Consider the following 21675-nt stretch of genomic DNA (forward strand, 5'->3'; position numbering starts at 1 on the left):
AGTAATAACAAGTTATACCACTGTAATACCACAGTATTAACAAGTTATAACACCTTGATATCACAGTAATAATAAGTATAACACAGTGATATCACAGTAACAAGTATAATGCAGTGATATCACAGTAATAACGAGTCATAACACTGTGATACCACAGTAATAACACGTCATAACACATTGACATCACAGTAATAACAAGTGTAACACAGTGATATCACATTATCAACAAGTCATAACGCAGTGACATCAGAGTAATAACAAGTATAACAGAGTGATATCACATTATCAAAAAGTCATAACACAGTGATAGCACAGTAATAAAAAGTCATAACACAGAGATATTACAGTAATAACAAGTCAAAACACTGCGATATCACAGTATTAACAAGTCCTAACACAGTGATATCACAGTAATAAAAAGTCATAACATTGTGATACCACAGTAATAACAAGTATAATGCAGTGATATCACAGTAATAACGAATATAACATATTGATATCACAGTAATAACAAGTATGACACAGTGATATCACAGTAATAACTCGATATAACACTGTGATATCACAGTAATAACAAGTTATAACACAGTGATATCACAGTATTAGCAAGTCATAACGCAGTGACATCACAGTAATAGCAAGTATAATGCAGTGATATCACAGTAATAACAAGTTATAACACACTGATATCACAGAAATAACAAGTCATAAAACAGTGATATCACAGTAATAACAAGTTATAACACAGTGATATAACAGTAATAACAAGCAGTAACACAGTGATATCACAGTAATAACAAGTTATAACACACTGATATCACAGAAATAACAAGTCATAAAACAGTGATATCACAGTAATAACAAGTTATAACACAGTGATATCATAGTAATAACAAGCAGTAACACAGTGATATCACAGTAATAACAAGTTATAACACACTGATATCACAGAAATAACAAGTCATAAAACAGTGATATCACAGTAATAACAAGTTATAACACTGTGATATCATAGTAATAACAAGCAGTAACACAGTGATATCACAGTAATAACAAGTTATAACACACTGATATCACAGAAATAACAAGTCATAAACAGTGATATCACAGTAATGGCAAGTATAACACAGTGATATCACAATAATAACAAGTATAAAACAGTGATATCACAGTAATTCCCAGCCATAATGCAGTGATGTCACAGTAATAACAAGTATAACACAGTGATATCACAGTAATAACAAGTATAACACAGTGATATCACAGTATTAACAAGTATAACCCAGTGATATCACAGTATTAACAAGTATAACACAGTGATATCACAGTAATAACAAGTATAATACAGTGATATCACAGTATTAACAAGTATAACACAGTGATATCACAGTATTAACAAGTAGAACACAATGATATCACAGTAATAACAAGTATAATGCAGTGACATCACAGTAATAACAAGTATAACACAGTGATATCACAGTAATAACAAGTATAATACAGTGATATCACAGTAATAACAAGAATACGACAGTGATATCACAGTATTAACAAGTCATAACGCAGTGACATCACAATAATAACAAGTATGATACTGTGATATCACAGTAATAACAAGATATAACACTGTGAGATCACAGTAATAACAAATTATAACACAGTTATATCACAGTAATAACAAGTTATAACACTGTGATATCACAGTAATAACAAGTTATAACACGGTGATATAACAGTAATTCCAAACCATAACACAGTGACATCACAGTAATAACAAGTCATAAAACAGTGATATCACAGTTATTCCCAGCCATAATGCAGTGATGTCACAGTAATAAGAAGTATGACACAGTGATATCACAGTAATAACAAGTATAATGCACTGATATCACAGTAATAACAAGTTATAACACAGTGATATCACAGTAATAACAAGTATAACACTGTGATATCACAGTAATAACAAGTTATAACACAGTGATATCACATTATTAACAAGTCATAACGCAGTGACATCACAGTAATAACAAGTATAATGCAGTGACATCACAGTATTAACAAGTATAACACAGTGATATCACAGTATTAACAAGTCATAACACAGTGATATCACAGTATTAACAAGTCATAACACAGTGATATCACAGTAATAACAAGTATAATACAGTGATATCACAGTAATAACAAGAATACGACAGTGATATCACAGTATTAACAAGTCATAACGCAGTGACATCACAATAATAACAAGTATGACACAGTGATATCACAGTAATAACAATATATAACACTGTGATATCACAGTAATAACAAGTTATAACACAGTGATATCACATTATTAACAAGTCATAACGCAGTGACATCACAGTAATAACAAGTATAATGCAGTGACATCACAGTAATAACAAGTATAACACAGTGATATCACAGTATTAACAAGTCATAACACAGTGATATCACAGTAATAACAAGTATAATACAGTGATATCACAGTAATAACAAATATAACACATTGATATCACAATAATAACAAGAATACGACAGTGATATCACAGTATTAACAAGTCATAACGCAGTGACATCACAATAATAACAAGTATGACACAGTGATATCACAGTAATAACAATATATAACACTGTGATATCACAGTAATAACAAGTTATAACACAGTGATATCACAATACTAACAGGTATAAGACAGTGTTATCAAAGTATTAACAAGTCATAACGCAGTGATATCACAGTAATAACAAGTATAACACAGTGATATCACAGTAATAACAAGTATAACACAGTGATATCACGGTATTAACAAGTCATAATGCAGTGATATCACAGTAATAACAAGTATAACACAGTAATATCTCAGTATTAACAAGACATAACACAGTGATATCACAGTAATAACAAGTTATAACACCGTGATATCACAGTAATAATAAGTTATAACACTGTGATATCACAGTAATTCCAAGCCATAACACAGTGATATCACAGTAATAACAAGTTATAACACATTGATATCACAGAAATAACAAGTCATAAAACAGTGATATCACAGTAATTCCAAGCCATAATGCAGTGATGTCACAGTAATAACAAGAATAACACAATGATATCACAATAATAACAAGTATAATGCAGTAATATCACAGTAACAAGTATAACACATTGATATCACAGTAATAACAGGTATAAGACAGTGTTATCAAAGTATTAACAAGTCATAACGCACTGATATCACAGTAATAACAAGTATAATGCAGTGATATCACAGTAATAACAAAGTATTAACAAGTCCTAACACAGTGATATAACAGTAATAAAATGTCATAACGCTGTGATACCACAGTAATAACAAGTTATAACACAGTGATATCACAGTAATAACACAGTGATATCCAGTATTAACAATTCATAACACAGTGATATCACAGTAATAACAAGTATAACACAGTGATATAACAATAATAACAAGTATGACACAGTGATACTACAGTAATAACAAGTTATAACACAGTGATATCACAGTAATTCCAAGCCATAACACAGTGAAATCACAGTAATAACAAGTTGTAACACAGTGATATCACAGAAATAACAAGTCATAAAACAGTGATGTTACAGTAATAGCAAGTATAACACAGTAATATCACAGTAATTCCCAGCCATAATGCAGTGATATCACAGTAATAACAGGTATAAGACAGTGATATTACAGTATTAACAAGTCATAACGCAGTGACATCACAGTAATAACAAGTATAACACAGTGATATCACAGTATTAACAAGTCATAACACAGTGATATCACAGTATTAACAAGTATGACACAGTGATATCACATTAATAACAAGTATGACACAGTGATATCACAGTAATAACAAGTCATAACACAGTGACATCACATTAATAACTAGTATAAAACTGTGATATCACAGTAATAACAAGTCATAACACAATGATATCACAGTAATAACAAGTATAACACAGTAATATCTCAGTATTAACAAGTAATAACAGTGTGATACCACTGTAATAACAAGTATAAAACAGTGATATCACACTAATAACAAGTCATAACACAGTGATATCACAGTAATAACAAAATATAACACAGTGATATCACAGAAAGAACAAGTCATAAAAAGTGATATCACAGTAATAACAATTTATAACACAGTGATATCACAGTATTAGCAAGTCATAACGCAGTGACATCACAGTAATAGCAAGTATAATGCAGTGATATCACAGTTTTAACAAGTTATAACACTGTGATATAACAGTAATAACAAGCAATAACACAGTGATATCACAGTAATAACAAGTTATAACACACTGATATCACAGAAATAACAAGTCATAAAACAGTGATATCACAGTAATAACAAGTTATAACACTGTGATATCATAGTAATAACAAGCAGTAACACAGTGATATCACAGTAATAACAAGTTATAACACACTGATATCACAGAAATAACAAGTCATAAAACAGTGATATCACAGTAATAACAAGTTATAACACTGTGATATCATAGTAATAACAAGCAGTAACACAGTGATATCACAGTAATAACAAGATATAACACAGTGATATCACAGAAAGAACAAGTCATAAAAAGTGATATCACAGTAATAACAAGTTATAACACAGTGATATCACAGGAAGAACAAGTCATAAAACAGTGATATCACAGTAATAGCAAGTATAACACAGTGATATCGCAGTAATAACAATCCATCTCACAGTGATACCACAGAAATAACACGTCATAAAACAGTGATATCACAGTAATTCCCAGCCATAACACAGTGATGTCACAGCAATAACAAGTTATAACACAGTGATATCACAGTAATAACAAGTATAACACAGTGATATCACAGTAATAACAAGTATAACATAGTGATATCACAGTAATAACAAGTATAACACAGTAATATCACAGTGATAACAGGTCATAACACAGTGATGTCACAGTAATTCCCAGCCATAACACAGTGATGTCACAGTAATAACAAGTTATAACACAGTGATATCACAGTAATAACAAGTATAACACAGTGATATCACAGTAATAACAAGTATAACATAGTGATATCACAGTAATAACAGGTCATAACACAGTGATGTCACAGTAATTCCCAGCCATAACACAGTGATGTCACAGTAATAACAAGTCATAACACAGTGATATCACAGTAATAACAAGTATAACACAGTGATACCACAGTAATAACAAGTATAACATAGTGATATCACAGTAATAACAGGTCGTAACACAGTGATGTCACAGTAATTCCCAGCCATAACACAGTGATGTCACAGTAATAACAAGTCATAACACAGTGATATCACAGTAATAACATGTATAACACAGTGATACCACAGTAATAACAAGTATAACACAGTGATATCACAGTAATAACAAGTTATAACATAGTGATATCACAGAAATAACTCTATGATATCACAGTAATTCCAAGCCAAAACACTGCTATCACAGTCACAACGAGTCATAACACAGTGATATCACAGTAATAACAAGTATAACACAGTGATATCAAAGTAATACAAAGTTATAACACAGTGATATCACAGTAATAACAAGTATAACACAGTGATATCAAAGTAATACAAAGTTATAACACTGTGATATCACAGTAGTACCAATTCATAACACAGTAATCTGCATGGAATTAGTCACAATACTAACACGTGCTGTCTACATATCTGAGAAATGAATGACGATGCTAACAGGTGGAGTCCACATAGAGTATTTGTGAGAAATGAATATCAATGTTAACACGTGGTGTCTACATAGAATACGTGAGAAATGAATGACAATGTTAACACGTGGTGTCTACATAGAATATATGAGAAATGAATGACAATGCTAACACGTGGAGTCTACATAGAGTATCTGTGAGAAATGAATGTCAATGTTAACAAATGGTGTCTACATAGAATACCTTAGAAATGAATGACAATGTTAACACGTGGTGTCTACATAGAATATCTATGAGAAATGAATGACAATGCTAACACGTGGTGTCTACATGGAATATCTATGAGAAATGAATGACAGTGCTAACACGTGTTTCTACATAGAATACCTGAGAAATGAATGACAATGCTACCACGTGGTTAACAAGTTATAACACTGTGATAGCCCAGTAATACCAATTCATAACACAGTAATCTGCACAGAATGTGTGACAATACTAACAGGTGCTGTCTACATAGCATCGTCATTCATTTCTCAGGTATTCTAACACGTGGTGTCTACATAGAATATTTGAGAAAAAAATGACAATGTTAACAAGTGGTGTCTACATACAGTATCTGTGTGTGATCAATTTTAGAACATAGGATCTACATGGAATCAGGCAGTCAATTAAATGTATTTTAAAGGGCGGTTGTCGATCGTCATGCAGCGCATGTATGTATTCGTCCTGTGTTGTGTACGTCACTATCGAACAGAACGCGGCTTCACGACCAACATCCTACAACTGTCAACAACTCATTGCAATTGATACAAATTGTTCAGTTTCCATTTGTACTGAGGTTAAATTGTATTCAGTAAACCTTTTGGAGTTTACCGAAGCATATTTGTGGCTGCTATAATTCACCATGACAATAGCATGGAGTCAAGAGTTTACCACGGAAATAACATGCAACGGTTAAATTGATGGGGAAATAATCTCATGAATACAAACACGTGGCCTCTCAGAACAATCCCATTGATAATGTCAACAAATATGCATGCCTAACCAACTTTCCATAGTGGTCTTTCTGTTTTCTCATAATGCATGAACTTTGAACCACACAGTGAAGAGCACTTGTAGTAATAGAAGAGAATGTTCATGACTTAAGTAAGAAATTTGTTTCTCTAGATGCACTAGGAGATAATTGAAATGAACTTACCAACCACTATGGAGTGATAACCTTTGCGACTTGAATAGTAATGCAATAATAAGGTGTCATCTTCCCGTAGTTCGCATCTAAATGATGGCGCGTTCATTTTCGTGAAGGAAGAGCCTAAATAGCTATGTAGACTGTCAATATTTTCAAGAAAACTTCTGAGATTGGACCCGAGGGTTCTGAGCATCTCATCGTAGCCGGAACGCTGACAAAACGTGAAAAAATATTCTCCAAAACTCTCCAAAAGGGCATCCACGTCCATGGCTATGGAAAGAATAAATGCCAAGACAATATTATAATCAACTAACTCCTTGCGATTTCCTTGGAACCATAAACTTTGGCAAAAAGCACGTTTGCATTGTGATGATGGTAGATCAGCTTGTTTGCTGTATTGTGATTGGCAGGTCAGCATGTTTGGATTGTGGTGATTGGTAGATCAGCATGTTTGCAGTATTGTGATTGGCAGGTCAGAATGTTTGGATTGTGATGATTGGTAGATCAGCATGTTTGCAGTATTGTGATTGGCAGGTCAGAATGTTTGAATTGTGGTGATTGGTAGATCAGTATATTTGAAGAATTGTGATTGGCAGGTCAGCATGTTTAGATTGTGGTGATTGGTAGATCGGCATGTTTGGATTGTGGTGATTGGCAGATCGGCATGTTTGGATTGTGGTGATTGGTAGAGCAGAATGTTTGGATTGTGGTGATTGGCAGATCGGCATGTTTGTGTAGCTGATGAGGTGCACTGAGACTTCACGGCATTTTTGTTTAACAGCGCCCTCTAGTGTTAGTCGTGAACGGAACAAAGACTAGGTAGTTTTATTAAATAGTTTCTTATTTCATGTAATTATTTCATGTTAAATTATTATTATTTGTAGCAATATATATTTTGTATTTATAGGGCAGATTTATTGTCTGCACGAGTTTTTTGTTGCGTATTACCGTGGATTGTTTGTCCCATGATGCAACAGTAGCCATGTTTCCATTGTTCGTAATGTTGATCGCTAGGACGCAATTTCGTCGATAATCACTCTCGGAGTACCAACTAAATAGGCCCACGAGGTAATATACAGCTGTATTATTTGTACTTTGAGTGTTCAGAGAGCAGTTTTGTTGTAGTATGGATCAACATAGAGCTTTTTTCATGTTATACTGACTTGTGTTTTCTAGCTTTACATTACTATGTGTACGATTTCGTCATCACCGTGTTTAGCATAGTATCAATCATTGTTAGTAAGTTATTATATGGACTCGTGAAAGAACTGAAGTGTATCCACATTCATTGTAGTGGAAGAATTACTTGTTGTATTGTTGAAGAATCGGTTTTATCATGTTTGCTGAAATACTGTAATTATTATTTGTCATGTTGTGCCCTTCAGCGATAGCGCCATCTATGGTGAAATAGTGAAGTACTGAACTGTAGTATTTAGAGATATTTTAGTACTGTATATTTTACACCGTACTTGTATTAAGATTTAGTGATTTGTTATGTTTTTGTTAATTGCTAGATCTTACGGTGTTGGTATAATTAAGTTGAAGATGCGATTAAAGAGATATGCCACATCAGTCAAGAACGTGATCGCCTGTCTTTAGTGTATTAGTTGGTGCTGCCACAGTAAGATCTCAGCCATCTGAGGCGATGTTAATAGAAGCAAGATATAATGCAACATACACAGATAAGTAAGACTACAAGCCAGCAACCAGAAATAGTTAACAATAGTGGTTAGCTGAAAAAGAGACTGTGTATTGAGCATTATAAACAACATATTACTGTGTTATATTTGGCAAATATGGAGATAGAAGAAGAGATCAAACATTTAGAACAGAAGATAGAAGAATTCCAGGATGCCCTTGAGACAGAAACCAACTATGTAGAAAGGGAGAGAATTCTGGAAGGTATGAAAGAAATGCAAGAAGAAATATTAGAGCTCAGCAAACCAGCTGATCCACGCAGAAGTGAAAGAACTCGCATATTGACAGAGAAAATGGCTGAGTATCAGGAAAGGGAGAGGATGAAGGCTCAAAAACATAGGATAAAGGTCTTCAATCAGAAATATGAATCGTGGAAATTGGCAACTAAATCTGGACGTACACGTTTAAAGGGTTATTGTACTGAAGATATGCTAGATAGTATGTATACGACATTGAACATGGCCAAAGATGAAGTCATCAATGCATATGAAGCCCTGCGTGAAGTTTGTCCACCGGGCCAGGAAATTCTACGTCAGACTGACACTTGCACTGCCATTACTACCCAACTTCTGCAAATAGTTACAAACAAGAAAGAAAACACCAGTGGTGAAATAACACATGGTCAGCAACTACATAACTTGCTGCAACATGATGACAATAGATCTATATTCAGTACCACAACATCTAGATCATCCCATGTGTCAATGAGTTCAATAGAAAAACGTGCAGATGCCGCTGCTGAAATTGCAGCACATGAAGCAGAGTTAGAAATGTTAAAGGCTACTGAAGCTAAACAAGCGGAGCTAGAAGATCTTGAGCATCAACAAGAAATTTTGCGTCATAAACAAGAGCTGAAAAAAAGAGAAATGGAACGTATAGAAAAGGAGAAACTGTTAGAGAAGGCTAAAGCCAAGTTTAGAGTGTATGACCAAGTATGCCAGGATGTTTGCAAAGTTGAAGACAAGGATAAGAACATTTTGGCAAGTAAACAGTTTCCTCATGCTTCAAATGATAACACAAAACCGAATCCAACACAGCCGTCTATGGATTCATCCTCTCTGGCCTGTGCTTTACAGAATAGCTTGATGATGAGTCGGTTGCCATTGCCAGAACCGCCCATATTCACTGGGGATCCCTTGCAGTATGTTCAATGGAAGACAAGCTTCAAGAGTCTCATTGAGAGTAGAGGTATCTCAGCTGCCGAGAAAATGTACTATTTGAGGAGGTATGTAGGTGGTATAGCACTGAAGGCAGTAGAAGGGTTTTTCTACAGCAATTCTGAGGAATCCTATATAGGAGCATGGAACCTGCTAGAAGAAAGATATGGCCATCCTTTTAAAGTTCAAAGGGCCTTCAAGGATAAGTTATTCAAGTGGCAAAGGATTGGTGTCAGAGATTCAGCAGGTCTACAAGAATTTGCAGATTTCCTTAAGGCCTGCAAAGATGCCATCCCGCACATACCTGGGCTGAAAATTTTGAATGACTGTGAGGAAAATCAAAAATTATTAATAAAGCTACCAGATTGGGCTGCTAAACAATGGAATCGAGAGGTGACGCAAGCGTTGGATCAAAAAGGCGAATATCCAAGCTTTGAAGACTTTGTCAAGTTTGTGTCAAAGGAAGCACGCATCGCATGTAATCCAATTTCATCGCTGGGTGCTATTAGAGAATCAAGCTTCACAGAAACTGTAAGAAAGCCCAAAGATAAAGTTAAAAAGTTCAACCGAAACAGAGGTACAACATTTAGTACAGAGTCAAAGCAGGTCAACAAAGAATCTGATGCTAAAGAAACAGTTAACTCCACTACATATGTACCAAAACCATGTCTTTTTTGTCAGAAGACTGACCATCAACTAAGTTCATGCACTGAGTTTGAGAGAAAATCCCAGGAAGAGAAAAGGCAATACATACAGGAAAACAGGGTATGCTTTAGCTGTCTCAAGAAAGGACACATTTCCAGAGAATGTCGAAGAAGACTAACATGTGAGAAGTGCCAAGGGAAACACTCAACAATCATCCATGACAACTATAAAGATAGAAACACAACCAAACCAACGTCAGAAGCATCAGCAGTGTCATGTAAGGTTCAACTTGGTGACGGCAATAGTACATCTATGATAGTACCAGTTTGGGTGTCTTCCAAAGGGTCTCTTTCTAAGGAAGTGCTAACATATGCATTATTAGACACACAAAGTGACTCCACATTTATTCTAGAAGATATAGCAAAGGCTCAGTCAATTCAATGTAAACCAGTCCGACTGAAACTTTCAACAATGGCTTCAGCATCATCCATTGTTGACTGCAATGTTGTTTCAGACTTGCGTGTCAGAGGAATGTCTTCATCTGTATGCATAGACATCCCACAATCGTATACCAGAGATATTATTCCAACTTATAGATGACATATTCCAACCACAGATACAGCAAAGAGATGGTCTCACCTGCAGAGAATAGCTCACAAGCTTCCTCCCCTGCAAGGCTGTGAAGTAGGTATGCTTATTGGCTACAACTGCCCGCAAGCATTGGCACCAAGGGAGACTATCATTGGTAAAAGTAATGAACCATATGCTGTGATGACAGATCTGGGATGGAGTGTCGTTGGATATGAAGATCCGGCATGCAATAGCGCTACACGTATTTGCCACCGTATCTCAGTGAAAGAAGTTCCTTTTATAGCTCCTAAACAAATTCTCAATGTTTTGGAAGCTGACTTTCTAGAGAAGAGTCAAGGAGAGAAAGCAGTTTCACAAGATGATATCAAGTTTCTCAATATTCTAGAGACTGGTATCCAGCAAACAGAAAGTGGCCATTACAGTATGCCACTTCCCTTTAAATCTGGAAAACCTATACTTCCTAACAGCAAGAGAATGGTGTCAATTCGTCTGCAACATTTGAAGACGAAATTCAACACCAACACAAAATATTATTCTGACTACAAGAGATTCATGAATGATGTCATAGAAAAGGGTGAGGTAGAGAAAGTTGATGACCAAGTGACAGATGGAAAGGTCTGGTACATACCGCATCATGGGGTGTACCACCCTAACAAGCCTGAGAAGATAAGGGTAGTTTTTGATTGCTCAGCTCGCCATGGTGGGACTTCCCTGAATGACCATCTTCTCACTGGACCTGACTTAATAAACTCGTTGATTGGTGTACTTTGTAGATTCAGGAAAAATCCCATAGCCATTATGTGTGACATAGAGAAGATGTTTCAACAGTTCTTTGTACATGTAGAAGATCGCAACTACCTAAGGTTCTTATGGTGGGAGAATGGTGACATCAATACTGAACCCCAAGAATACCGCATGAAGGTGCACTTGTTTGGAGCAGCATCATCTCCAGGGTGTGCAAATTATGGCATGAAGTATCTAGCTAACCAGAATAAGATAGAGTTTCCCCTAGCAGCAAGTTTCTTACAGGGAGACTTTTATGTTGATGATGGGTTTATCAGTACAGAATCAACAGATGATGCAATTAAATTAGTGAAGGAGGTACAAACCGTGTGTGCTAAAGGAGGACTACATCTTCACAAGTTTATTTCAAACAGCAGAGAAGTAATGAAAGCCATACCCATTAGTGAAAGAGCCAATGGAATTAAGAATGTTGATTTGAGTCATGACAGTCGGCCAATAGAGAGAGTACTTGGGATCCAGTGGTGCGTAGAATCAGATACGTTCAAGTTTAACATACAGGCTAAAGATCAACCTCCCACCCGACGTGGAATTCTTTCCACAGTAGCTTCAATTTACGATCCACTGGGATTTCTCGCTCCATTTATCCTCATTGGCAAACGAATTCTTCAAGTAATGTGTAGGAAAAACATAGGTTGGGATGAGCCGCTATCTGATAATTTACGGCCAATATGGGATAGGTGGAAAGCTGATTTTGAGAATTTAAAAGCTGTTCAAGTACCAAGGAGTTACAAACCACACGACTTTGGCAAGATCCTGAGCACTGAGCTGCATCACTTCTCAGATGCCAGCACCAGTGGTTATGGTCATTGTTAATAGCCGTCCACTCACAGTAGAGATGCTGAATGATCCTACAAGTCCTGAACCTTTAACTCCAAACCATTTACTCACCATGAAAACATCATTAGCACTGCCCCCTCCAGGTAAATTTGAAAAGGAAGATTTGTACATCAGGAAACGCTGGAGAAGAGTACAGTATTTAGCTGAGCAGTTCTGGGGTAGATAGAAGAATGAATACCTGAATACACTGACAAAACGACAGAAGTGGAACACACAGAGACGTAATATCAAGGTGGGAGACATAGTCTTATTGAAAGATGAACAACTTCATCGAATGCAGTGGCCATTGGGCATCATAACTGAGATTGCGGCAAGCGATGATGGTTTAGTCAGAAAGGTGAAAGTTCAGATTGGTACCAAGAGCATTGATAAGAAAGGCAGAAGAGAAAGCAAGCTATCAGTATTGGAAAGACCTATCCAGAAACTGATTCTTCTTCTGGAAAGCAAGTGAAACCTGTACTGTGATCAAGCTTTTATAAGATATATATATACTAACTCTCAGGAACTCTTATATTAATTTTGAAATCACTCAAGTATAAACAATATTACTTTTATGTACCTTTATGAATGAGTGATTTGGTGGGAGTGTAGCTGATGAGGTGCACTGAGACTTCACGGCATTTTTGTTTAACAGCGCCCTCTAGTGTTAGTCGTGAACGGAACAAAGACTAGGTAGTTTTATTAAATAGTTTCTTATTTCATGTAATTATTTCATGTTAAATTATTATTATTTGTAGCAATATATATTTTGTATTTATAGGGCAGATTTATTGTCTGCACGAGTTTTTTGTTGCGTATTACCGTGGATTGTTTGTCCCATGATGCAACAGTAGCCATGTTTCCATTGTTCGTAATGTTGATCGCTAGGACGCAATTTCGTCGATAATCACTCTCGGAGTACCAACTAAATAGGCCCACGAGGTAATATACAGCTGTATTATTTGTACTTTGAGTGTTCAGAGAGCAGTTTTGTTGTAGTATGGATCAACATAGAGCTTTTTTCATGTTATACTGACTTGTGTTTTCTAGCTTTACATTACTATGTGTACGATTTCGTCATCACCGTGTTTAGCATAGTATCAATCATTGTTAGTAAGTTATTATATGGACTCGTGAAAGAACTGAAGTGTATCCACATTCATTGTAGTGGAAGAATTACTTGTTGTATTGTTGAAGAATCGGTTTTATCATGTTTGCTGAAATACTGTAATTATTATTTGTCATGTTGTGACCTTCAGCGATAGCGCCATCTATGGTGAAATAGTGAAGTACTGAACTGTAGTATTTAGAGATATTTTAGTACTGTATATTTTACACCGTACTTGTATTAAGATTTAGTGATTTGTTATGTTTTTGTTAATTGCTAGATCTTACGGTGTTGGTATATTTAAGTTGAAGATGCGATTAAAGAGATATGCCACATCAGTCAAGAACGTGATCGCCTGTCTTTAGTGTATTAGTTGGTGCTGCCACATTTGGATTGTGGTGATTGGTAGAGCAGAATGTTTGGATTGTCGTGATTGGCAGATCGGCATGTTTGGGTTGTGGTGATTGGTAGAGCAGAATGTTTGGATTGTGGTGATTGGCAGATCAGCATGTTTGGATTGTGGTGATTAGTAGAGCAGAATGTTTGGATTGTTGTGATTGGCAGATCGGCATGTTTGGATTGTGGTGATTGGTAGAGCAGAATGTTTGGATTGTGGTGATTGGCAGATCGGCATGTTTGGATTGTGGTGATTGGTAGAGCAGAATGTTTGGATTGTGGTGATTGGCAGATCGGCATGTTTGGATTGTGGTGATTGGTAGAGCAGAATGTTTGGATTGTGGTGATTGACAGATCGGCATGTTTGCATTGTGGTGATTGGTAGAGCAGAATGTTTGCATTGTGGTGATTGGTAGATCAGCATGTTACAGTTTTGTAATTGGCAGATCAGTCTGTTTACATTGTGCTGAATAGAAGATCAGCCTGTTTGCATTGTGGTGATTGGAGAAAGTGCATAACTGTGGTGATTGATGGTGCTATATGGTGATTTGTGGAAATCTGCATTCTCCCATGTTGTAATTAGTAGAGCTGGTGTGAAGTGTTGAAGAATATTTGACGGTTGGTAATTGATGTGAATGCATATTTTGAGACTGAAGTATGATTACCATGTAGTGGTTGATACGGCAACATTGTTGTAATGTGATTGGAGCAGAAGTATGTTTAGCATGTAGTGGTTGATGAGGCAACATTGTTGTAATGTGATTGGAGATGAAGTATGTTTAGCATGTAGTGTTTGATGAGGCTACATTGTAATGTTGTGATTAGAGATGAAGAATGTTTAGCATGTAGTGATTAATGAGCAACATTGTTGTAATGGTGTGATTGGAGCAGAAGTATGTTTAGCATGTAGTGGTAGATGATGCAACATTGTTGTAATGTTGTGATCTGAGCAACGATATGTTTAGCATGTAGTGGTTGATGAGGCAGCATTGTTGTAATGTTGTGATTAGAGATGAAGTATGTTTAGCATGTAGTGGTTGATGAGACAACAGTGTTGTAATGTCGTGATTGGAGATGAAGTACATTTAGCATGTTGTGGTCGATGAGGCAACATTGTTGTAATGTTGCGATTGGATATGAAGTATGTTTAGCACGTAATGATTGATGAGGCAACAACGTTGTAAAGTTGTGATTGGAGCAGAAGTATGTTTATTATGTAGTGATTGGTGTAACAACATTGTTGTAATGTGATTGGAGATGAAATACGTTTAGCATGTAGTGGTCGATGAGGCAACATTGTTGTAATGTTGTGATTGGAGCAGAAGTATGTTTATCATGTAGTGGTTGATGTAACAACATTGTTGTAATGTCGTGATTGGAGATGAATTATGTTTAGCATGTAGTGGTAGATGGTGCAACATTGTTGTAATGTTGTGATCTGAGCAAAGATATGTTTAGCATGTAGTGGTTGATGAAGCAGCATTGTTGTAATGTTGTGATTGGAGATGAAGTACGTTTAGCATGTAGTGGTCGATGAGGCAACATTGTTGTAATGTTGTGGTTGGAGATGAAGTATGTTTAGCATGTAATGATTGATGAGGCAACATTGTTGTAATATTGTGATTGGAGAGGAAGTACGTTTAGCATGTAGTGGTCGATGAGGCAATATTGTTGTAATGTTGTGATCTGAGCAACGATATGTTTATCATGTAGTGGTTGATGTAACAACATTGTTGTAATGTTGTGATTGGAGCAGAAGTATGTTTATCATGTAGTGGTTGATGTAACAACATTGTTGTAATGTTGTGATTGGAGATGAAGTATGTTTAGCGTGTAGTGGTTGATGTGACCCATTGTTGTAATGTCGTGATTGGAGATGAAGTATATTTTGCATGTAGTAGTTGATGAGGCAACATTGTTGTAATGTCGTGATTGGAGATGAAGTATGTTTATCATGTAGCGGTTGATGAGGCAACATTGTTTAAATGTCGTGATTGGAGATGAAGTATGTTTAGCATGTAATGATTGATGAGGTAACATTGTTGTAATATTGTGATTGGCGATGAAGTATGTTTAGCATGTAGTGGTCGATGAGGCAACATTGTTGTAATGTTGTGATTGAAGATGAAGAACGTTTAGCATGTAGTGGTTGATGAGGCAACATTGTTGTGATGTTGTGATTAGAGATGAAGTATGTTTAGCATGCAGTGGTTGATGAGGCAACATTGCTGTAATGTTGTGATTGGAGATGAAGTATGTTTAGCGTGTAGTGGTTGATGTGACCCATTGTTGTAATATCGTGATTGGAGATGAAGTATATTTTGCATGTAGTAGTTGATGAGGCAACATTGTTGTAATGTCGTGATTGGAGATGAAGTATGTTTATCATGTAGCGGTTGATGAGGCAACATTGTTTAAATGTCGTGATTGGAGATGAAGTATATTTAGCATTTAGTGGTTGATGCGGCAACATTGTTGTAACGTTGTGATTAATGATTTCAACAATGTGATGATTGGTAAGTTTGCGGTGATTGATGTCATAATTGATACTTACAAGCCACCTGTGATGCTGCCTTAACGAGTCGCAATGTGATATCTTCATCGTAAGTCTCATAGGACACAAACGAATTATCAACTTTAGCTTTCCTTCTGCAATAATGGGAAAAAACACGAACTCACAATCAGTTGACACAATGAAAGATATTATTCTGTATGCAGCTCAGATATATTTGCGAAAGTGACACATTCTAACTTGGTGTAAACAAATTAAAATAGGATTCGTATTGAAAATGTCAAAGTAGAATTATTTTTTGTAGATCGAATTACAATGTCAATGCCCCATGTCTGTGTGCCTCGCCATAATCAGTGGGGTTGTGGTGTCAGGGTAGTATATGTATGTCCGACAGCATATTCATTGGGTCCATGGAGTCCATGTACTATGTGAGTGTGTCTCACCATATTATGTGGGTCCGTGATGTCTGTATTATGTGTACGTGCGACACCATATTCATTGGGTCCGTGGAGTCAATGTACTAGGTGAGTATGTCTCACCATATCATGTGAGTCTGTGGTGTCAGTGTATTATGTGTATGTGCGACACCATATTCATTGGGTCCATGGAGTCCATGTACTATGTGAGTGTGTCTCACCATATTATGTGGGTCCGTGATGTCTGTATTATGTGTACGTGCGACACCATATTCATTGGGTCCGTGGAGTCAATGTACTAGGTGAGTATGTCTCACCATATCATGTGAGTCTGTGGTGTCAGTGTATTATGTGTATGTGCGACACCATATTATTTGGGTCCATGGAGTCAATGTACTGTCTGAGTGTGTCTCACCATATTATGTGGGTCTGTGGTTTCAGTGTATTATGTGTATGTGTGACACCATATTCATTGGGTGCATGTAGTCAATGTAATATGTGAGTGTGTCTCACCATATTATGTGGGTCGGTGGTGTAAGTGTATTATGTGTATGTGTGACACCATATTTATTCGGTCCATTGAGTAAATGTACTATGTGTGTCTCGCCATATTATGTGGGTCTGTGGTTCCAGTGTATTATGTGTATGTGTGACACCATATTCATTGGGTACATGGAGTCAATGTACTATGTGAGTGTGTCTTACCATATTATGTGGGTCTGTGGTGTCTGTATTATGTGTATGTGTGAAACCATATTCATTGGGTACATGGAGTCAATGTACTATGTGAGTGTGTCTCACCATATTATGTGGGTCTGTGGTTTCAGTGTATAATGTGTATGTGCGACACCATATTAATTGGGTCCTGGACTCAATGTAAAATATGAGTGTGTCTCACCATATTGCGTGGGTCTGGGGTGTCAGTGTATTGTGTGTGTGTGCTAAACCATATTCATTGGGTCCATAGCGTCAATGTATTATGTGATTGTGTGTTCAATCATTTTATGTGGGTCTGTGGTGTCAGTGTATTATTTGTATTTGGGACACCATATTCATTGGCTGTATGGAGTCAATGTACTATGTGAGTGTGCCTCACCATATTATGTGGGTCTGTAGTGTCTGTATTATGTGTATGTGCGACACCATATTCATTGGATCTATGGAGTCAGTGCACTATGTGGGTGTGTCTCATAATACTACGTGGGTCTGTGGTGTCAGTGTGTTATGTGTATGTGCGACATCATATTCATTGGGTCCATAAAGTCAATGTAAATTGTGAGTGTGTCTCACCATATTATGTGGGTCTGTGGTGTCAGTGTATTATGTGTATGTGCGACACCATATTCATTGGGTCCATGGAGTGAATGTACTATGTGAGTGTGTATCAACATAATCAGTTAGTTCGGTGGTGTAAGTGTATTATGTGTATGTGCGAAATCATATTCATTGGGTCAATAAAGTCAATGTACTATGTGAGTGTGTTTCAATCATTTTATGTGTGTCTGTGGTGCCAGTGTACTATGTGTATGTGCGACACCATATTCATTGGATCATGGAGTCAATGTACTAGGTGAGTATGTCTCACCATATTATGTGGGTCCGTGGGGTCAGTGTATTATGCGTATGTGCGACACCATATTAATTGGGTGCATGTAGTCAATGTACTATGTGAGTGTGTCTCACCATATTATGTGGGTCTGTGGTTTCAGTGTATAATGTGTATGTGCGACACCATATTAATTGGGTCCATGGTGTCAATATACTATGTGAGTGTGTCTCAACATATTATGTGGGTCTGTGGTGTCAGTGTATTATGTGTATGTGCGACACCATATTTATTCGGTCCATTGAGTAAATGTACTATGTGTGTGTGTGTATTACCATATTATGTGGGTCTGTGGTGTCTGTATTATATGTATGTGCGACACCATATTCATTTGGTCCATGGAGTAATGTACTATGTGAGTGTGTCTCACCATATTATGTGGGTCTGGGGTGTCAGTGTATTATGTGTATGTGTGAAACCATATTCATTGGGTACATGGAGTCAATGTACTATGTGAGTGTGTCTCACCATATTATGTGGGTCTGTGGTTTCAGTGTATAATGTGCATGTGCGACACCATATTAATTGGGTCCTGGACTCAATGTAAAATATGAGTGTGTCTCACCATATTGCGTGGGTCTGGGGTGTCAGTGTATTATGTGTATGTGCTAAACCATATTCATTGGGTCCATAGAGTCGATGTATTATGTGATTGTGTTTCAATCATGTTATGTGGGTCTGGGGTGTCAGTGTATTGTGTGTGTGTGCTAAACCATATTCATTGGGTCCATAGAGTCAATGTATTATGTGATTGTGTTTCAATCATTTTATGTGGGTCTGTGGTGTCAGTGTATTATTTGCATTTGGGACACCATATTCATTGGCTCTATGGAGTCAATGTACTATGTGAGTGTGTCTCACCATATTATGTGGGTCTGTGGTTCCAGTGTATTATGTGTATTTACGACACCATATTCATTGGGTCCATGAGTCAATGTACTAGGTTAGTGTGTTCCAACGTATTATGTGGGTCTGTAGTGTCTGTATTATGTGTATGTGCGACACCATATTCATTGGATCTATGGAGTCAGTGCACTATGTGGGTGTGTCTCATCATACTACGTGGGTCTGTGGTGTCAGTGCGTTATGTGTATGTGCGACATCATATTCATTTTGTCCATAAAGTCAATGTAAATTGTGAGTGTGTCTCACCATATTATGTGGGTCTGTGGTTTCAGTGTATTATGTGTATGTGCGACACCATATTCATTGAGTCCATGGAGTCAATGTACTGTGTGAGTGTGTCTTACCATATTATGTGGGTCTGTGGTGTCTGTATTATGTGTATGTGCGACACCATATTCATTGGATCTATGGAGTGAATGTACTATGTGAGTGTGTCTCACCATAATCAGTTAGTTCGGTGGTGTAAGTGTATTATGTGTATCTGTGACACCATATTCATTGGGTCCATAGAGTCAATGTACTATGTGAGTGTGTTTCAATCATTTTATGTGTGTCTGTGGTGCCAGTGTACTATGTGTATGTGCGACACCATATTCATTGGATCATGGAGTCAATGTACTAGGTGAGTATGTCTCACCATATTATGTGGGTCCGTGGTGTCAGTGTATTATGCGTATGTGCGACACCATATTAATTGGGTGCATGTAGTCAATGTACTATGTGAGTGTGTCTCACCATATTATGGGGTCTGTGGTTTCAGTGTATTATGTGTACGTACGACACCATATTAATTGGGTGCATGTAGTCAATATACTATGTGAGTGTGTCTCACCATATTATGTGGGTCTGTGGTTTCAGTGTATAATGTGTATGTGCGACACCATATTAATTGGGTCCATGGTGTCAATATACTATGTGAGTGTGTCTCAACATATTATGTGGGTCTGTGGTGTCAGAGTATTATGTGTATATGCGACACCATATTTATTCGGTCCATTGAGTAAATGTACTATGTGTGTGTCACCATATTATGCGGGTCTGTGGTTCCAGTGTATTATGTGTATGTGCGACACCATATTAATTTGATGCATGGAGTCAATGTACTATGTGAGTGTGTCTTACCATACTATGTGGGTCTGTGGTGCCTGTATTATGTGTATGTGTGAAACCATATTCATTGGGTACATGGAGTCAATGTACTATGTGAGTGTGTCTCACCATATTATGTGGGTCTGTGGATTCAGTGTATTATGTGTATGTGCTAAACCATATTCATTGGGTCCATAGAGTCAATGTATTATGTGATTGTGTTTCAATCATGTTATGTGGGTCTGTGGTGTCAGTGTATTATGTGTATGTGAGACACCATATTCATTGGGTCTATGGAGTCAATGTACTATGTGAGTGTGTCTCACCATAATCAGTTAGTTCGGTGGTATAAGTGTATTATGTGTATGTGCGACGCCATATTCATTGGGTACATGGAGTCAATGTACTATGTGAGTGTGTCTAACCATGTTATGTGGGTCTGTGGTTTCAGTGTATAATGTGTATGTGCGACACCATATTCATTGTTCATTGGGTACATAGAGTCAATGTACTATGTGAGTGTGTCTAACCATGTTATGTGGGTCTGTGGTTTCAGTGTATAATGTGTATGTGCGACACCATATTCATTGGGTCCATAGAGTCAATGTAATATGTAAGTGTGTCTCACCATATTATGTGGGTCTGTGGTTTCAGTGTATTATGTGTATGTGCGACACGGTATTAAATGGATGTATGGAGTCAATGTACTATGTGAGTGTGTCTTACCATATTATGTGGGTCTGTGGTGTCTGTATTATGTGTATGTGCGACACCATATTCATTGGGTCCATGGAGTCAATGTACTATGTGAGTGTGTCTCACCATAATCAGTTGGTTCGGTGGTGTAAGTGTAGCATGTGTATGTGCGACATCATATTCATTGGGTCCATGGAGTCAATGTACTATGTGAGTGTGTCTCACCATATTATGTTCGTCTGTGGTTCCAGTGTATTATGTGTATGTGCGACACCATATTAATTGGGTCCATAAAGTCAATGTACAAT

The 21675-nt window shown here is 36.9% G+C and overlaps 1 protein-coding gene and 1 long non-coding RNA gene across 2 annotated transcripts in view; one reads left to right on the forward strand and one right to left on the reverse strand.

Moving 5' to 3' along the window:
* LOC100368244 (guanylate cyclase soluble subunit beta-2-like) overlaps positions 1-21675 on the reverse strand; it is a 184091-nt gene that overhangs the window by 98816 nt on the left and 63600 nt on the right. Inside the window, exons 3-4 of the mRNA XM_085498337.1 lie at positions 16697-16791; positions 6937-7197 (exon numbers count right to left, since the gene is read on the reverse strand). Of these exons, the coding sequence (XP_085354463.1) occupies positions 6937-7197; positions 16697-16791 (356 nt within the window). The remainder of the gene's footprint in view (positions 1-6936; positions 7198-16696; positions 16792-21675) is intronic.
* LOC144357930 (uncharacterized) lies at positions 13441-14092 on the forward strand. The gene is made up of 2 exons (XR_013421767.2): positions 13441-13580; positions 14027-14092. It is a non-coding gene; the product is annotated as an uncharacterized LOC144357930 (long non-coding RNA).

Source organism: Saccoglossus kowalevskii, chromosome 1 (genome assembly GCF_978046115.1).
Source record: "Saccoglossus kowalevskii chromosome 1, keSacKowa6.1, whole genome shotgun sequence".
NCBI classification, from domain to species: Eukaryota; Metazoa; Hemichordata; class Enteropneusta; family Harrimaniidae; genus Saccoglossus; species Saccoglossus kowalevskii.